This window comes from Ahaetulla prasina, chromosome 17 (genome assembly GCF_028640845.1).
Source record: "Ahaetulla prasina isolate Xishuangbanna chromosome 17, ASM2864084v1, whole genome shotgun sequence".
Taxonomy (NCBI): Eukaryota; Metazoa; Chordata; class Lepidosauria; order Squamata; family Colubridae; genus Ahaetulla; species Ahaetulla prasina.
Genome location: NC_080555.1, coordinates 12,945,286 through 12,964,054, shown reverse-complemented (window position 1 = coordinate 12,964,054; position 18,769 = coordinate 12,945,286). Strand labels below are relative to the sequence as shown.

The window sequence follows — 18,769 nt, the reverse complement described above, 5'->3', positions numbered from 1 at the left end:
GCAGAAAGAGGCAAAACCCAAGCAGTCCTTCAGATGATCACTCAGGGGTTCTCTCAGGTGGTCAGGTCAGCCTGAGGGTTGGTGGAATGTTGGGTCTCTCTGGTGGGGCAGATCCTCCTTTTAAGTGGGTTCAGCTCCCAGATGGGACATTTGACCCCCACTTGCTACTCTATGAAAGAGAGGCCATTGCCTAGAGAGCCCTCACCATGTCTTCTATCTTGGAGCCATCCTCTCCTTGCTCAGAAAAGGCTTCCATGGAATCTGAGGGTCAGAAATGGGATGCGTAGAAGGTCTCTTATGACCCAACATTGAAGGATTCCTCTTTCTTCTCTCTGGACCTGCAGGAACTTCTGGAATAGAAGAACTAAATGGCATTCTGGGGGAGTCTGTCACATTCCAAGTGAAGCCCTCAACACCAATTGAAACAATTTCCTGGAATAAAATTATCAGCAGCAGCAATGCTAGAAATATTACTTTGATGAACTTGGATAAGGCCTTTCGTCTGCCGGTTTTTGGTAAGTATCCCAGCCACACATTCCTGGAATCTCTCCTTTGCCCAGGGAGACATGGTGTCAGATTGCCTCCGATTAATATTTAGGAAAGAAACACCTTGACTTCATTTGAAAATAAAGAAAAGTACTTTTACTAAATACATCTGAATGCAATCATAGAAAAGCTGAAACTGAAGCAAAATATGGCTGACAGCACATTTCCCTTCATTAGTCCCTCCTCCCCCCAAAGGTCAGGCAGTTCTGGGCCAATACCAATTCCCTCGTGGGCCACGTGGTCCTTCTGATGATCTCCTCCTGCTTGGAATGCCTGGAATGCAGGGTACATTGATAATTCCGTGCCTCTGGTCATCCTGTTGATTTTGAATCCCTTCCTTCTCCTTTCCAGTAATTGTCAGCCGATGATCTTAAAGGGCCCACACCCCAGTATCATGTAAGGCAATATACAGCATAAAACATTGGATTACTTAACACTAAACAAGGTAACAATCTAAACAATTTACTAAAATATAAAATACACAATTAGCAGTGAAGATTGGTGAGCGGAGTCTGACACATGGAGAGGTAGGGGAGATTTCTGCTGGAGGGTGGAGGGCTATTAGAAGCTGAAATCAAGCAATGTCTTGCACACTCTTCCCCTGGAAGAGGGCCTATGGGGGTCCATCACAGCTCCCTTCAGGCTCCCCTCCCCCTGGGGCACAGGCTGGACTGGGCCAGGCCAAAAGTGGCTTCCCATGGGGATGAAGAGAGAGGCAGGTGAGCTTTGAGGCTGGGATCTCTAGAGAGGCAGTTCAAGATCCTCTCTGTGGGTCAAGTGGGACTGGCTGGACCCACCAACTCTTTGGGGAAGACTCAGGGGGTCCTGGGTGAGCGGTGAGCTTGGAGCCTCATCCTCTTGCCCTTAATCCATGGTTTGGTATAAACAGGGCTTGGAGGAAGGCAGAGGATGAAGGGTCCTTCCCCACCATGGTGGGCCTCTCCCTTTACAATGTGTCACATGTGAGAGGAGAGAAATTCATTGTCAGAGAAATGAGTGACACATATTTTCCCTGCTCTAATTCAAGCAAAACCATTGATTGATCCATGCTATTGCTGCTTCTCCTTCCTCCTTGGCCTTCCTGTGATTTTGTGGTCTTTCACAAATGGTGTCTCTCCATCTCTCCTGCCAAGTACATTTGATGGACTCTAATCTGAAAGTGACCTGCACTCCTGGGGGGACTGGAAACAGAACCTGGCAGCTGAATTGCTCTACAGGGACCTGGGAAGACAGAACGAACATCAGATGGACTTCATCTGCCCAGAGCACAGGTCCTACCCCTGGGAGTTCTGTGATCCAGTTTGTCTCCCTTGACCTCAATGCAACATGCACAGCAGAAAACCCTGCTAGCCAGGCATCCAGGACGGTCTCCTTAAAGCAAGTTTGTGCAGGTAAGTTTTTTTTTCTTAAAAGAGGCAGTGGGACCAAAGATGAATCTCAGATTCTCTGGAGTGGTATAAGGTCTCCTACTTGAGCAGGGATATCAAACTCAATTTCATTGAGTTGGGCTACAACCAACAATCCACAAAGAATTCTGTGCAAACATATGGATTACAGTCATGAAGCATTACTTCCTACCATCATCAATTATATTCCTTTAATTTTTCCTCTTTTGATCAAGTTGAGGGGAAGGAATCTCCAACTGGCATTGGAAATCCTATTTAGCCTTTTAGTTTTCCATTTCCATCGGATTACATATGTGGCATTAAGGACTAGAAAATAGCTGGCTGAGGATTTTTTCCAGCTCTGAAGCCACTTAGCATCTGAGCATTTCCTGAGATTGACAACTGAGACACATTGGCTGCATCTTTCCCTTGTCTTTGAGTAAGACTCACTTGCAAAGTTTCTTTCGAATCCCATATAGACCATTTCCAACAAAAGAAACTGGCTCTGCAGACAATAGCAATAGCAATAGCACTTAGACTTAGGTACCACTCCACATTGCTTTACAGACAATGCAATGCAGAAGAGGCTTCCAGCAAAGCTGACCAATTAATTTGGGAGAATGTAGCCAAATTGCCCTGAACTGTAGGATCCATGAATTGTCAGGCACGAACAACCAGACCCACCCATGTAGACTTCAAACTAGCTACTTTATTGTTCTCTGCCTATAATCTAGGAATCTCCCCAGACTGGCAGCTTTCACCTGGAAAAGGACAGATAAGGTTTTAAGACCTTTGCCTTCTTGTGTTTATGTAGAGAGTCTAGGCTAATTCCCCACCTGAGCCCCCTCCCAATAGGGACAGTTGCTGTCCAACAGGGGATTAGGAACCTGGAAGGATCATCAAACAAGGAGTCAAAATTTGTCATTTGATTCTTTGCTGGACAGATCTCTGGATGATGAGGTGACAATGACCCTGCAAAGACATTCCACTTAATGGGAATTTATTTTATCTTGTTTATCTAGGAAAATTTGCATCGCTGTTGGATAGAAATGTATTTTGCAACTTGGTGGAGGATGGTTTTCTTTTAAACTTGCTAGTCCTAAACATTTCTTGTGTTTAAAATAAGGAAGTTAATGCTTCAAGCCATTCAGTTGCATTTGATGAATGCAGTTCTTCAATTCATTTTGCAAGCCTTAACTCAGACATATGATAATGATCTCATTGCACGCATTTCCTGCCTCACTTTTGCTCTCATTCCTCCTGTTTTCATTTGCGATTGTTTGGTGCTTTATTTTTTTTAATTTTATTTATTTTGTCATAACCGTATATACAAGCATAAGCATGAAAATAACTATATAACATATAAGCATATAAGTGAGTATAAGTATGTAATAACTATATTAATTGGATTATATTAATTGGATATAATGAAAGGAATCAATAGGACAGGAACGGTAGGCACGCTTGTGCTCTTATGCACGCCCCTTACAGACCTCTTAGGAATGGGGTGAGGTCAATAATAGAGAGTTTTTGGTTAAAGCTTTGGGGATTTTGAGAAGAGACCACAGAGTCAGGTAGTGTGTTCCAAGTATTAATAACTCTGTTACAGAAGTCATATTTTTTCTGCAATCAAGATTGAAACGGTTAACGTTGAATTTAAATCTATTGTTTGCTCTTGTATTGTTATGATTGAAGCTGAAGTAGTCTTCAACAGGAAGGACATTGCATAGATGATTCTATAAGTTAAGCACAGGTCTTGTCAAAGGCGGCAGAGTTCTAAGTTTTCTAAATTCAAGATTTCAAGTCTAAATTCAAGATTTCAAGTTTACAAGATTGAAACAAAATTTCAATCTTGTAAAATATTTCTGGACATTCAATTGTATTGATGTCTGAAATGTGATATGGGTTCCAGACAGGTGAGCTGTATTCAAGAATTGGTCTAGCAAATGTTTTATAAGCTTTGGTTAGCAGTGTAGTGTTTCTGGAGAAGAAGCTTCGTAAGATTAGGTTTACAACCAGGGGTGGGTTCTAAATTTTTTTGCTATCGGTTCTGTGGGTGTGGCTTATTTTGTGGGCCTGGCTTGATGGTCATGTGACAGTGGGTGTGGCTTGATCGTCATATGACTGGGTAGGCATGGCCAACTCAATGTCTCTCATGTCAAGGGGTACCTCGCCTGGCCCCTCCCATCCCAGCCATTCCTTGTCACACCCAGCCTCAATGTATCTATAGTTCTGCAAAAATGTTATTCACCTTTTTGCAACTTTATTATCTACATACTATAGATCAGGGGTCTCCAAACTTGGCCACTTTAACTCCCAGAATTCCTCAGCCAGCTTTGCTGTCTTAAAATCTTAAAGTGGCCAGGGTTAGAGACCTCTGCTATAGATGTACTTTCATGGACCACTGAAAGGAGGAAATGGCTCACATGCTTTGCCTAAGAGTGTGATAGGCAACAGGCTTTTAAGGGGCTTCTAGAAAGAAGGGGGGAGGAAGTATTTTCCAAAGCACCAGAAGGCAAAACAAGAAGCAATGGATGGAAATTCAACAAAGAGAGAAGCAACCTAAAACTAAAAACAAACTTCCTGACAATGTGAACCTATATAGGTTTCAGTCATAATTTCACATATAAAATAGCCATTCATGTAATACAACCTGCATATTGTTCAAAACAATCATTATGGCTGATGTTTGACAGCAAGCCTAAAATGCCCATTCCCTCCCCACTCCAGGGGAAGGTTACTTCAAAATCCCCATTTCCTGCCTACCCCACTAATCTGTTCTGGGAAGGACTCAAACTCCCCCCTCTTTATTTCCCAAATAAAATATCCCAGATAATTAAGGAATTGTCAAGCTGCTAGCAAGGAACCTGCCTGGAATTCCACATTGCTGCCAGCTGCATAAAGGAAACTTTGTAGAGATCATAGAAAGTGGAAGCTGGAAGTTCGGCTCCATTTACAAGCAGGCAGAAAACTCATTCAAGACAGATATTTCACAGTGGAAATCGCCCAAACCTTTTTAGAAACACAAAGCCCATGTTGCACAAAAATTAAAACTTCAAAAACATTGAACCATATAAGAATTCCTCCTCTTTCTTATAGAATGATGGAAGGAGCTCTGGGAATTAGAGGCTTGCATGAGGAGAAAGGAGAAGATTTTAAAAAAAATTTATCAGAAGTTCTGGCTGAACTTATTGAACTTGATCCACAAGAGGTTGCTTATCAAATTGACAAAATTTATAGAGTTAATTCCTGGATTGCTAGGCAGAAGAAACTTCCTAGAGACATTGTGGTTTATTTTTTGAAAAGAACAGTGAGAAATCAAATTTTGCAAGTTGCATTTCAGAAAAACTTGAAAATAGGAGAACAGGAGCTGAAGGTTTTGAAAGAGATTCCTCCCAAGATGTTAAGGGATAGAAAGGACTTTACATTTTTTACACAAGAACTTAAGAAATACCAGATTCAATTTAGATGGGAGGTTCCAGTTGGTTTGACGGTGTATTATCAAGGAAGGAGATACCGTATCGATACAGTGCTTAAGGCCAAAGATTATCTTTCTACCGTGCTGAAACTTGAAGTAGAAATAATAGAAAAAAGAATTCAAGAGATTCAAATGGGTGTGGAAGCTGAGGTGAATCCAGTGATGTTACCATCTGAGGAACAACCACAAGAACAAAGACTGATGAGGGGAGCCCTTAAGCGTAAAGAAAAGGAGCAACAAACTCAAAGTAAAGTTCAGGATTCTGCTACAGAAGCGGTGGGAGGAGCACGGCCGAAGATACGGGAGGACGATCTTCAGCTGATCGCTCAAAAGCTTCAGCAGCCCAGCAATGGCAAATAAAATCTTGACTTGGAATGTCAATGGTTTGAATTCAGCTCAGAAGAGAAGAAAAATATTTCATTATTTGAAACAATTTAGAAATGATGTAATTTGCTTAAAAGAAACGCATATTAAACTATCAGATCAAAAGTACTTAATAAACTCAAAGTTAGGTAAACATTTTATTGCCTCTGCTTTGGACAAAAAACATGGCATAGTGGTTTATTTGAGAAAAGATATACCAGCCAAGTTAATAGAGGCAGATATTCACGGAAGATATATTGCTATTGAACTTACAATAGAAACAAAAAAGACCCTTTTGTTTGCTATATATCCAATCAGTAACAAGAAAAATTTTATAGAATGTCGTATGATAAATTGATTCTATGGGATTATAAATCGTGTATTATATTGGGAGATTGGAATGGAGTAATAGATACACGAAAGGACAAGAGAACTTTTTCTAAGAAGATACCTGCACATGCAAAGCTGCCTAAATCCTTTTTTGACATGATAGAAGATTTTGAGTTAAGAGATGTATGGAGACTGCGGAATTTGGAGGAAAGAGATTATGCTTTTTTCTCTGATAGGCATCAATCCTTCTCACGTATTGATTTTATTTTAATTTCTAATGATTTGCTTTTTAAGGTGAAGAAAACTAAGATATTTCCAAGATCTTTGTCTGATCATAGTCCTGTTTGGATGGAATTGCAATATGGAAAAGAAGGTAGAAGAACTTGGAGATTAAATGAAAATTTGTTTAGATATCAGGATAATGTAAATCAATGTAAAAAGCAGATGAAAGAATTTTTTGATCATAATTTGAATAAAGAAACATCGATAGAAATGGTTTGGGACGCCAGTAAAGCTTTTATGAGAGGTGTATTAATATATATTAATAATAGACAGAGAAATAAGCAACAAAGACAGCGTAGGTATCTAGAAGAGGAAATTTATAAGAAGCAACAATTATTAATACATAACCCACATGATCAAAAACTTAAAGGTGCAATAAAGTTATTACAGAATCAATTTAATATGATAATAGCTGATCAGGTGGCAACAAATATACAATATGCTTAACATAATACTTTTTGTAATGCAAATAGACCTGGTAGGTGGTTAGCATATACCTTAAGGAAAAGACAAAAACAACGTTCTATAGAAAAAATAGAATATAAAGGTAAAGAGAGATACCAACAGGATAAAATAAAAAAAGCTTTTTTAGAATATTATACAAATTTATATCTTAAAGATAATATATTGAACAGGGATATTGATAATTATTTGAAGGAATATAAGGTTAAAAATTTAACTTTAGAACAAACGGATGAACTGAATCGGCCTATAACTTCTGAAGAAATTATTTTGGTAATTAAACAATTAAAAATGTGGAAAACTCCTGGTACGGATGGGCTTACAGTTAGTTATTATAGGAACTTACAGGATGAGATGTTAGGTCCACTTAAGGAATTATTTAATCAGATACAATTAGGAGGGGGAATTCCCCCCTCATGGAGAACCTCTTTTATTTCATTGATACCAAAAGAGGAACAGGATTGTTCTAAACCTGGGAACTATAGGCCAATCTCGCTTTTAAATAATGATTATAAGATTTTTGTTAAAATAATAGCTAATAGATTAATGTTGATTTTGCAGCGAAGAATTCATAATGATCAATCTGGATTTATAAAAGGGAGACAGATGAGGAATAATGTTAGGCAGATTGTCAATTTACTGGAGTATTTAGAAAAGAAAATTTTATTCCAGCCATTTATTTTCTTGATGCAGAGAAAGCTTTTGATCGATTGCATTGGGACTTTTTATTTAAATTAATAGAAAAGATGCAATTTGGAGATGGTTTTACAAGAATAATTAGGGCAATTTATGGAGAGCAAACAGCACAGATTATAATTAATGGTAGCTTAACAGAACCTTTTAAGATTGCGAAAGGAACAAGACAGGGATGTCCTTTATCACCATTATTGTTTATTTTAACTCTAGAACCATTATTGGATAAAATACGAGAAGTAAAGGAGATAGAGGGAATTAGAGTTAAACAAAATGAATATAAGCTGAGAGCTTTTGCAGATGACCTGGTGATTACCTTAACAAACCCTATAAACTCTAGTAAATCTTTGTTGGAAATAATTGATCAATATGGGAAGGTTTCAGGGTTTAAGGTAAATCAGAAAAAGACAAAAGTGATAATAAAAAATATGGCCAGACAACAGAAAGAAAAACTAGAGGAAATAACAGGATTTGAAATTGTAAAGAAGGTTAAATATTTAGGGGTCTATATTACATCTTCAAATGTGAAACTGTATAAGAATAACTATGAGGTTTTATGGCAAAAAGTTCAGAAGGAGTTGATTGTTTGGAAAAAATTGCAATTATCCTTGCTGGGAAGAATAGCTGCTATGAAAATGAATGTTTTACCTAGATTTTTATTCCTCTTTCAGATGATACCAATAATTAAGAAAGATAAGAATCTTGAGGAATGGCAGATGGGAATTAATAAATTTATATGGGAAGGTAAAAAAGCTAGGGTTAAAATGAAAATACTTCAAGATTCCCGGGAAGGGGGAGGTTTAAAAATGCCCAATTTTAAATTATACTATGAAGCAGCTGCTCTCTCTGCAATAAGTGATTGGTTTAATTTAACGGAGGAAAGAATTTTGAATATAGAAGGTTATGACTTGCTATATGGATGGCATGCATATTTAATTTATGACAAAAAAGTGGATAAGGCCTTTAAAAATCATGTGTTAAGAACTGCTCTTCTGCATGTTTGGAAAAAATACTGTTACAAACTAAATTATAAGGTTCCTATATGGGCAAGTCCTAGACATACAATAGAGAATATAAATATAGAACAGAATCAGGAAATGATTACATATAAAGATCTTTTGTATACTGAAAGAGGTAATTTGCAATTAAAATTGCTGCACGTACTAAAAGAAGAAGGGAAAAATTATACTTGGTTTCAATATGAGCAACTATGTGCTAGATGGAAGGAAGATCAGAAAATTGGTATAGAGCAGAACGAGGGAAATTTGGTAAAGCAAATTAGAAATCAGTCTCAGGAGCATATAAAGAGATTGTATAACGTGTTACTTGAAATAGATTCGGAAAGGGACTTGGTAAAGGACTGTATGATAAAGTGGGCACAAAATTTTCAGGAGCCAATATTATTGGAAACTTGGGAAAAAATTTGGATTAGAAATGTTAAATTCACGCAAGCACAGAATCTGAGGGAAAATTTTTATAAAATGTTTTATAGATGGCATTTAGATCCTAAGAAATTATCATGTATGTATCCAGTTATGCAAGCAAAATGTTGGAGATGTAATTGTGATGACGCTACATATTTTCACATTTGGTGGACTTGTAAGGATATAAAGGCCTTTTGGATAAAAATTTGGTGGATTTTACAAAATGTTTTGAAAAAGAAGATAAAGTTCCTGCATAATTTTTCTGTTGGGAATTATTACGGACTGTACAGTAATTGAGACTAAATTGATTTTAAATCTAATAACAGCAGCAAGATTACTAATAGGACAATACTGGAAGAAAAAAGAAGTACCTACAATAGAAGAATGGATATTGAAAGTTGCCAATTTGGCTGAGATGGCGAAGATATCAGCCTTTTTGAAAGACAATACGCAAGAAAGATACTTAAAGGAATGGAAAAAATGGATTGACTACATTCAAAGAAGATATCAGACTAAGAGTTATCAGACTGTTTTTGAATGATTATGATGTATTATTTTTGATTGTTTTCGGGGGAAGTTAGCAATTGATGATTGTAGGGGTATAATTAAGTTGGGGCGAAAATTTTTTAGCATATGTTTGTTTTATTTTTAACTATACCTTGTGCTCGTTCCGGGAAGTTGGGGGAGGGGTTGTGAAGGGAGGGGAGGGAGGTGGGGAAAAGTGGGGGAATTTCTGTAAAACTTTTTGAATAAAAAAAAAAAGAATTCCTCCTCTTATCCAATTTGTTGTTCAGCTGACCCAGAAAGGAGCTTCTAGCCGCTCTGTCAATTTAAAACAACAGCGTTCCCCCCCTCCCCTTCTTCTTTGCCAAGCGATCTCCTGGCTGAGCCTCAATTTAAAGGGACGGTGTCTTGTTGTTGTTTTTTTCTCTTCTTCGACAAGTGAGTCTTCATTTTTTCCTTCTAGCCGATCAGCTGGGAGTTGAGAGGCAGCAATAGATTGGGGGCGGGGCCAGGCAGAATTTTTACTATTGGTTCTCCGAACTACTCAAAATGTTTATTACCGGTTCTTGCGAACTGGGGAGAACCGGTAGCAACCCACTACTGTTTAAACACTTAAACCCTTTTTTGCGATGTAGTTGCAGTGGGCTTTGGCACTTAGATCATTGGATATGAAAACTCCGAGGTCTTTAACAGGGTGGGGGTCATTTTTAAGGTAATGTCCATCAAGCTTGTACTTAGTGTTTAGGTTCTTTTTTCCAATATGTAAGACTGAGCATTTGCTGGTTGAGATTTGGAGTTGCCAAGTTTTAGACCATTCAGATACAAAGTCAAGGTCTTTTTGAAGGGTAGAAGTATTGTTGGTGGTGTTAAATAGTTTGACATCGTCAGCAAAGAGAACACAATAACTTGAGATAAGGTCACAGAGATCATTTATGTATAGTATGAAAAGAGTTGGTCCAAGAACGCTGCCTTGGGGAGCACCACTCTTTACAGGAAAAGGATTTGATTTGCTTGTAGTAAGAGAGTAGAGAAAGAAGCTTTGACCTGAGTGATTGTAAAATTAACTAGGCTTAACAATATGCTTCAAGGAGGATTAATGGGGTCTTGTGGCTGTTAATTGGATGGCTTCACCAAACCAGAGATAGATAATTTCTCACTGCCTGATCTCTGTTTCCTTTCTATCTGCTCTCTTGCTCTTGTATTCTGTCCATCATGCTGAACCCCAGAGGAGAGACCTGGGACAGAGCCCCCCCCCCAAGTAAACGGTGAGCTCCACCCCCTCCTTATAGCTTCTACCCTTCCTTGCCCCTCCCTCTTGGCAGTTTTCCAAAGGGTAATGTAATGCACCCATTGAAAGCAGAACTCCAAGGCCAGGTAGATTCCTCAAAGAACAATTTTATGGGATACATCATATTGGCACAACTGGTGAAAACCGACTCTGAAAGTTCCCGTGGTTTTCACCTAGTTAAAAAAATGAAAGTCCTCCCCTTTCCCTCAAGTCATCAGTCACATTGTACAATGCTGGCTGGTTGCTTGGTTACTCCGCTCCTCCTCTCTCTCAGACACCTCCTAGGATGACCTTGGTTCCCACAGGAAAACTTTTTGTTTTGGCTATTAAACCCCATTGTCCATTTTCCCCCCTCCCTGTCCCCACTTCTGCCTTGTGGCAACCCTGAAGCCTCCAAGATGGCCTCAACCAGGTTCACTTCAGGGTTGACAGTCAGATCTTTCTCCTTAATTGGTGGGGAGCTCCTGCAAAAGAAAAGAAAATCAGATAGAGGTCAATAATTGTTCAATCAACCCCCACTTGCCCCCCCCGCCAGGGGTCCCTGAAAGGGAGGGAGGAGGGATGCTTCTGGGGGCAGATTGCTTTGAATGCTTTCACTTTTGCTGTCACTGCATGGGAATTGGGGAGGAGGGCTGGGCCGTCAGGACGGATTCCCTCCCAGCTAGTTCCAGCCTGTTACCTAAGCGAACACCTTTGCGACATCGTATTGGATACTGGTGGATATGGGGCACTGGGTGGAGGTTGAACAGGGGAAATTAGCTTAACGCTTTGCGTGGGAAACTTCAGACTCCGCCTGACTGACTCTGCAATCACTTCTGGTTTGATAGCTTTCCAGAAACTTACTTCTTCTCAAGAAGTAAATTTACTTTACTTCTTCTATAACTTCTCAAACATGGGGAACTCTTTTCTATAAATGTATCACCCAGTTTCTGGTGGGCTGTACAAACATTTAAATTAGGAGAAATTTGCCAGTGACGTGTCCTTCCCTCACCCCTCCTGCTCCATTTTGTGGCCACTCTCGGACCACAGAAGCCCCACAAGGGCAACATGAGAGGGAAAAAATCACCATTTACCTCTCCTACCAAACAAACCCAGAAAAGCCAAAGCAAACCATACAAAACCGTACAAGCCACAACAGAACAGAAATACCAGCTCCACATCCAGGGGAAGATGGAACTTGGGGAGGCTCCCACTACAGACTTTCCCCACCCCAACTTCTCTCCTGGGGCAGGTTGTTTTCACATCCTGCACCCCAGTCACTCATAGCAATAGCCCTTAGACTTATATACCGCTTCACAGTACTTTACAGCCCTCTCTAAGCGGTTTATAGAGTCAGCCTCTTGCCCCCAAAAATATGGCTCCTCATTTTACCCACCAAGGAAGGACGGAAGGCTGAGTCAACCTTGAGCCTGGTCAGATTCGAACTGCCAAACTGCTGGCAGCCGGCAGTCAGCGAAAGGAACCTGTAATGCTGCATTCTAACCACTGCGCCACCTCGGCTCTTGCAACAAAGCAAGAGGATTACCTATTTATCTACTCACATTTGCATGCTTTTGAACTGCTAGGTTAGCAGGATCTTAGTACACTTTATCAAATCTTCTACCGCAATGCAATACTCAATAAAGTTATGCTTAAAGAGATCTGATCATCTCGACTTCCTGGCTTGGTTGGGTTCATCAGTGAGAACTTTGACAACCAGAACTTGTGGCATCTTCAAGAAGCTATTGTTTATGGTCTAATTCTGTAAACTGCCCAGAATATAAGAATAACATTATTCTATATTAACTGAACAAATAAATGAATTGCACATAACAAATTGCAAGCACAGTAAGAAGAGGGCTACACAATTTTGCAGCTGTGATGTCTCTCCAACCAAAGAGGCTGTCCTTGTATATTTAGCAGAAGTGTCTCTAGACTTCTCTTCACTTCTTGTTAAAACACCAACCACCGACATGTCCCAAAAGAGCATACTCGGCTTGTGGTTATCAATTGTTCTCTTAACAGCTGGTAAGTTTTATCTGTTTTACTTATGTTTCTAGCTTTAGTTTCAAACCAGGACACAAAACTGATTCTGAATTTAATAACTGCTGCAAGATTATTGATTGCACAATATTGGAAGAAAGAAGACTTACCTACAATTGGAGAATGGATTAGTAAAGTATCAAATTTAGCAGAAATGGCAAAAATTTCTGCCTACTTGAAAGACTGTACACAAGAAAAATATATATTGGAATGGAGGAAGTGGATTGATTATATTCAAAATAAGTATCAGATTAAAAAATATCAATTAGTTTTTGAGTGAAGTTAGGAATTATTATGTATTAGTTTAAGAAAGAAGGGAATTGATAGTGTGATGGTGTGAAATGGAATATGTTTTATGTTATATTTTAGATTATGTTTGTTAGTTACAATACCCTGTATTCTGTTCTGGGAAGTCTCGGGGAAGGAGAGGGCAGGGAAGACTATAAATTGATTGGTTGCCATTGTACAGGAATAATGGTAGAATTAAACAAGTTGGAATGGTGTAATGTCGGGACTGCTCGCAAACACTCCCGAAGGAAAGGGTAAGGAAAGAGGAGTAAAGAAGGAAGAAAGTAGGTAGGTAGGTGGGTAGGGAGGAAAGAAGGAGGAGAAGAAAGGATAGGAGGAGGAGAAGAAGGAGAGATAGAGGTTAGAAAGGATGGTAGTGAGAAGTGGGAAAGAGGAGGGGAAGTAGGAAAGCGAGGAGAAGGTGGTGGGGGAAGTTTAAGAAGGATGAGAAGGGAAGAAAGGATTAAAGGGGGGAGTGGCAGTCGAGCAGCCCTGACTGAGTATAATTTGAGTATAGGACTGATTGTTGGATAAGTGATTGTATTGTACACTGGTCAAATTGTGGGAATTATTATGGAAAAATAAAAAATTTTTGCAAAAAAAAAACAAAAAAAAAAACAGGACACAAATTTGGGGTGCAAAACATGATTCGTTTCCTTGACTCCAGCTTGAATCATTACTGGAATAGATATGAAACTCTGGAGGAACTTGGACCCCATTCAAAACTGCTAAGTTGGAGAACAGGAAGGACATTGTAACAGATGATTCTATGAGTTAAACTCAGGTCATGTCGAAGGCAGGTCATGTCGAAGTTCTAAATTTTCTAAACGCAAGATTTCAAGTCTGGTGGCATAAGGTACTTTGCTGTAAACAGAGGAGTGGAGAACTCTTCTTGTAAAATATTTCTGGACACGCTCAATTGTATTAATGTCCAAAATGAGGTGTGGGTTCCAGACAAGTGAGCTGTATTCAAGAATTGGTCTAGCAAATGTTTTATATGCTCTGGTTAGTAGTGTAATTTTTCTGGAGAAGAAGCTACACAAGATTAAGTTTATAACTCTTAAAGCCTTTTTTGTGATGTAGTTGCAGTGGGCTTTGGCACTTAGATCATTGGATATGAAAATTCCAAGGTCTTTAATGGGGTGACCCGTTATGTCCATCAAGCTTGTATTTAGTGTTCTGATTCTTTTTTCCAATGTGTATAATGTAGGTTAGCATGTGTGCAAGAAAACATCACAGTTGTATACTATAAACTCTAAATAAACTTCCCCAACATGGTGGTCTCTCCCTTCACAATGTGTCACATGTGAGAGGAGAGAAATTCATTGTCAGAGAAATGAGTGACACATATTTTCCTTGCTCTAATTCAAGCAAAACCATTGATTGATCCATGCTATTGCTGCTTCTCCTTCCTCCTTGGCCTTCCCGTGATTTTGTGGTCTTTCACAAATGGTGTCTCTCCATCTCTCCTGCCAAGTACGTTTGGTGGACTCTGATCTGAAAGTGACCTGCACTCCTGAGGGGACTGGAAACAGAACCTGGCAGCTGAATTGCTCTACAGGGACCTGGGAAGACAGAGCAAACATCAGATGGACTTCATCTGCCCAGAGCACAGGTCCTACCCCTGGGAGTTCTGTGATCCAGTTTGTCTCCCTTGACCTCAATGCAACATGCACAGCAGAAAACCCTGCTAGCCAGGCATCCAGGACGGTCTCCTTAAAGCAAGTTTGTGCAGGTAAGTTGTTGTTTTTTTCTTAAAAGAGGCAGTGGGACCAAAGATGAATCTGAGATTCTCTGGAGTGGTATAAGGTCTCCTACTTGAGCAGGGATATCAAACTCAATTTCATTGAGTTGGGCTACAACCAACAATCCACAAAGAATTCTGTGCAAACATATGGATTACAGTCATGAAGCATTACTTCCTACCATCACCAATTATCTTCCTTTAATATTTCCTCTTTTGATCAAGTTGAGGGGAAGGAATCTTCAACTGGCATTAGAAATCCTATTTAGCCTTTTAGTTTTCCATTTCCATCGGATTACATATGTGGCATTAAGGACTAGAAAATAGCTGGCTGAGGATTTTTTCCAGCTCTGAAGCCACTTAGCATCTGAGCATTTCCTGAGATTAACAACTGAGACACATTGGCTGCATCTATCCCTTGTCTTTGAGTAAGCCTCACTTGCAAAGTTTGTTTTGAATCCTATTATAGACCATTTCTAACAAAAGAAACTGGCTCTGCAGACAATAGCAATAGCAATAGCACTTAGACTTAGGTACCACTCCACATTGCTTTACAGACAATGCAATGCAGAAGAGGCTTCCAGCAAAGCTGACCAATTAATTTGGGAGAATGTAGCCAAATTGCCCTGAACTGTAGGATCCATGAATTGTCAGGCATGAACAACCAGACCCACCCATGTAGAGTTCAAACTAGCTACTTTATTGTTCTCTGCCTATAATCTAGGAATCTCCCCAGACTGGCAGCTTTCAACTGAAAAAGGACAGATAATGAATGGTTGATGAATGCAGTTATTCAATTCATTTTGCAAGCCTTAACTCAGACATATGATAATGATTTCTTTGCACCCATTTCCTGCCTCACTTTTGCTCTCATTCCTCCTGTTTTCATTTGAGATTTTTTGGTGCTTGTAGTAAAAGAGTAGAGAAAGGGGCTTTGACCTGAGAAAATGATTATAAAATTAACTAGGCTTGACAATATGCTTCAAGGAGGGTTAATGGGGTCTTGTGGCTGTTAATTGGATGGCTTCACCAAACCAGAGATGGATAATTTCTCACTGCCTGATCTCTGTTTCCTTTCTATCTGCTCTCTTGCTCTTGCATTCTGTCCATCACGCTGAACCCCAGAGGAGAGACCTGGGACGGAAGCCCCCCAAGTGAACGGTGAGCTCCACCCCCTCCTTATAGCTTCCATCCTTCCTTGCCCCTCCCTCTTGGCAGTTTTCCAAAGGGTCGCCCCCCCCTTGTGACCACCTAATAGACCCCTCCTTGAAGGAAGAGGGAGGAGGAACAGGATAAGTCTCCTATCCATGTAATCCTCGACTGACAACAGTTCATTTATTCACTATTCAAAGTTACTGTCAGCATTCCAAGTAATGCACCCATTGAAAGCAGAACTCCAAGGCCAAGTAGATTCCTCAAAGAACAGTTTTATGGGATACATCATATTGGCACAACTGGTGAAAACCGACTCTGAAAGTTCCCGTGGTTTTCACCTAGTTAAAACCTCCCCTTTCCCTCAAGGTATGAGTCACATTGTACAATGCTGGCTGGTTGCTTGGTTACTCTGCTCCTCCTCTCTCTCAGACACCTCTTAGGATGACCTTGGTTCCCACAGGAAAACTTTTTGTTTTGGCTAATAAACCCCATTGTCTATTTTCCCGCCTCCCTGTCCCCACGTCTGCCTTGTGGCAACCCTGAAGCCTCCAAGATGGCCTCAACCAGGTTCACTTCAGGGTTGACAGTCAGACCTTCCCCCTTAATTGGTGGGGAGTTGCTGCAAAAGAAAAGAAAATCAGATAGAGGTCAATTAGCGTTCAATGAACCCTCTCTTTCTCCCTCCGGGGGTCCCTTCGGCTTTTGAGAGTATTTCTCGTGGAACTGCCTGATGAGTCTGTCTGCCTTTACATCCCAGAATTTTACCCACATAGCTTCAGGAAGTGGGTATCCCTTCCACTGTATTAAGTATTGCAGCCTTCCCTTGTACAACCTGGAATCTAAAACACTTTTTATCTCATAATGTGTTTCCCCCTTGCACGACAATTGTTTTTGGGGCTGCCCAGTCCACTGGCCTTAGCTGGGAACCTATCACCGACTTTAACAGGCTGCTGTGGAAGGCCAGAGGCACTTTCCCTAGTAGTGCAGGGGAGTTTCAGCTGCACTGTAACAGAGTTAATTACTTTCACTATTGGGAAGGGACCTATGAACTGTTGAAACGACCCGAAGGCTGAAGATGATGAATCAGACTTTTTCCAGAATCAGTAACAAAGTTTATTGAAGAATCAACAGCATAAAGAATCCATAGAATCAACAGTAAACAATGTCCAGAATCAACAGCATCTTATTGAACATTACACAAAGTTTATATAGCTTTTCATACCCAGCTCAGCTTAGCTAACATATGTGTTACTTTATTATTGGCTAATGAATCTCCAAGGCACAATAATTGGTTAGTAATTACATCATTGGCTTTCGTGTGACTATGCGTGTATGCGCATGTGTGCAAAAGAGGTGAAAGAGCAGCAATGTTTCAAGGTTACAATTTGTTTCATCCTGTATCCTCGCATATGCTGGGAACGCTGCTTAAATGAGGTTGGCCATCCGAGATAAGAGCGTTGCCCTCATTCCAAAATATGTACATGATGATGAACAAAAAGTTAACCCTTCAATGAACTTTGGTCCTAATTTCTTGCAGCCGAGTCTCAGCTTCAAGTACTTGGTTGAAAAGTAAACTTTGCTTCTTACTTGGAAAGGTTTTTGGGAAGTTGAGTGTTTATCAGCTTGCATTTTATGGGTTTTTGCTGCTTCTTGAAGGGCCCGCTTTGTATTCTCCCATGCTTTTTTCAGGGACTCCATCCATTCACTTAAAGACATAGGGAGCTCGGGCATGGGGACCAGTTCCATGCCACTGGTGACCTGGAAATGCTACTGTGCACTGCGTTATTGTATGTCACTTCAGCAAAAGCCAAAAATTCTGTTGATAGTTTACGCAGCATCTTAAATATTGCTCCTGTCAAGGTTCCAGAAAAACTTCCTCTGCATAAAAAAACCTCAGAAGCCATTGTCTTTCAGAGTTCTTTACTAGCATAAGGAAACTGGCACACGATGAGTGAAATTCCAAAACTGAACTTCCGGATTCTTTTCCCAGTTATACAAACCCCAAGAGTCCCACCCCTCTAACCCCTTTGCTGGTCACATGGTCCCACGTTCTCCCAGTTTATTCGAAACCTCTTCTTGCCACTCCTTCTGCAGATGTGAACACAATCCGACCTTGACCGCTTAAAGAATGTTACCATACCCCTCAACCCCCCTCCTTCCCCTCAGGGGAAAAATGTGGCAGCGTCTGGAAACCTAAGGCCTAGTATGGTTTCCAGGCCTGATAGGCGTCCCCCCTTGGAAAAGAAACTATATCCTAGGAAAGAAAACAAAGAATTAATAAAGAAGAGTGTCGGTGGGCCACACTTCCCTTCTAACCCCCTCTCCCCCTCCAAGAGGTTTTTTAGCTTTGTCAGGGAAAGTGTCATTGCATTCATATGTTCCGTAGCCCTGTTAGTATTCAGATGAAACACAGAACTAAGCCCCTGTGAGGACTCCATGGACTTTATAAACTCTCTCCAAAACCTAGCCGTAAATTGGACCCCTCTGTCAGAGATGATCCCCCAAGGAATGCCATATATATGTGCTATTATTGATATTGTTTCCTGATTGCTTATTTGTTCCCATATGACTATCATTAAGTGTTGTACCTTATGATTCTTGATGAACGTATCTTTTCTTTTATGTAAACTGAGAGCATATGCACCAAAGACAAATTCCTTATGTGTCCAATCACACTTGGCCAATAAAGAATTCTTTCTTTCTTTCTTTCTTTCTTTCTTTCTTTCTTTCTTTCTTTCTTTCTTTCTTTCTTTCTTTCTTTCTTTCTTTCTTCCTTCCTATCTATCTATCTATCTATCTATCTAT

General features: G+C 40.1%; 1 protein-coding gene across 6 annotated transcripts in view; it reads left to right on the top strand.

The window, feature by feature from the left end:
• The window catches only part of LOC131186672 (uncharacterized), a 30,323-nt gene that overhangs the window by 1,674 nt on the left and 9,880 nt on the right, over nucleotides 1–18,769 (top strand). For 4 of the 6 annotated variants that reach the window (XM_058160505.1, XM_058160501.1, XM_058160500.1 and 1 more), the window contains 4 exons: nucleotides 345–515; nucleotides 1,680–1,937; nucleotides 14,543–14,800; nucleotides 15,935–15,970. In XM_058160505.1, coding sequence (XP_058016488.1) covers nucleotides 345–515; nucleotides 1,680–1,937; nucleotides 14,543–14,800; nucleotides 15,935–15,970 — 723 coding nt within the window. The remainder of the gene's footprint in view (nucleotides 1–344; nucleotides 516–1,679; nucleotides 1,938–14,542; nucleotides 14,801–15,934; nucleotides 15,971–18,769) is intronic. The other 2 variants (XM_058160506.1, XM_058160504.1) reach the window with 1 other exon arrangement.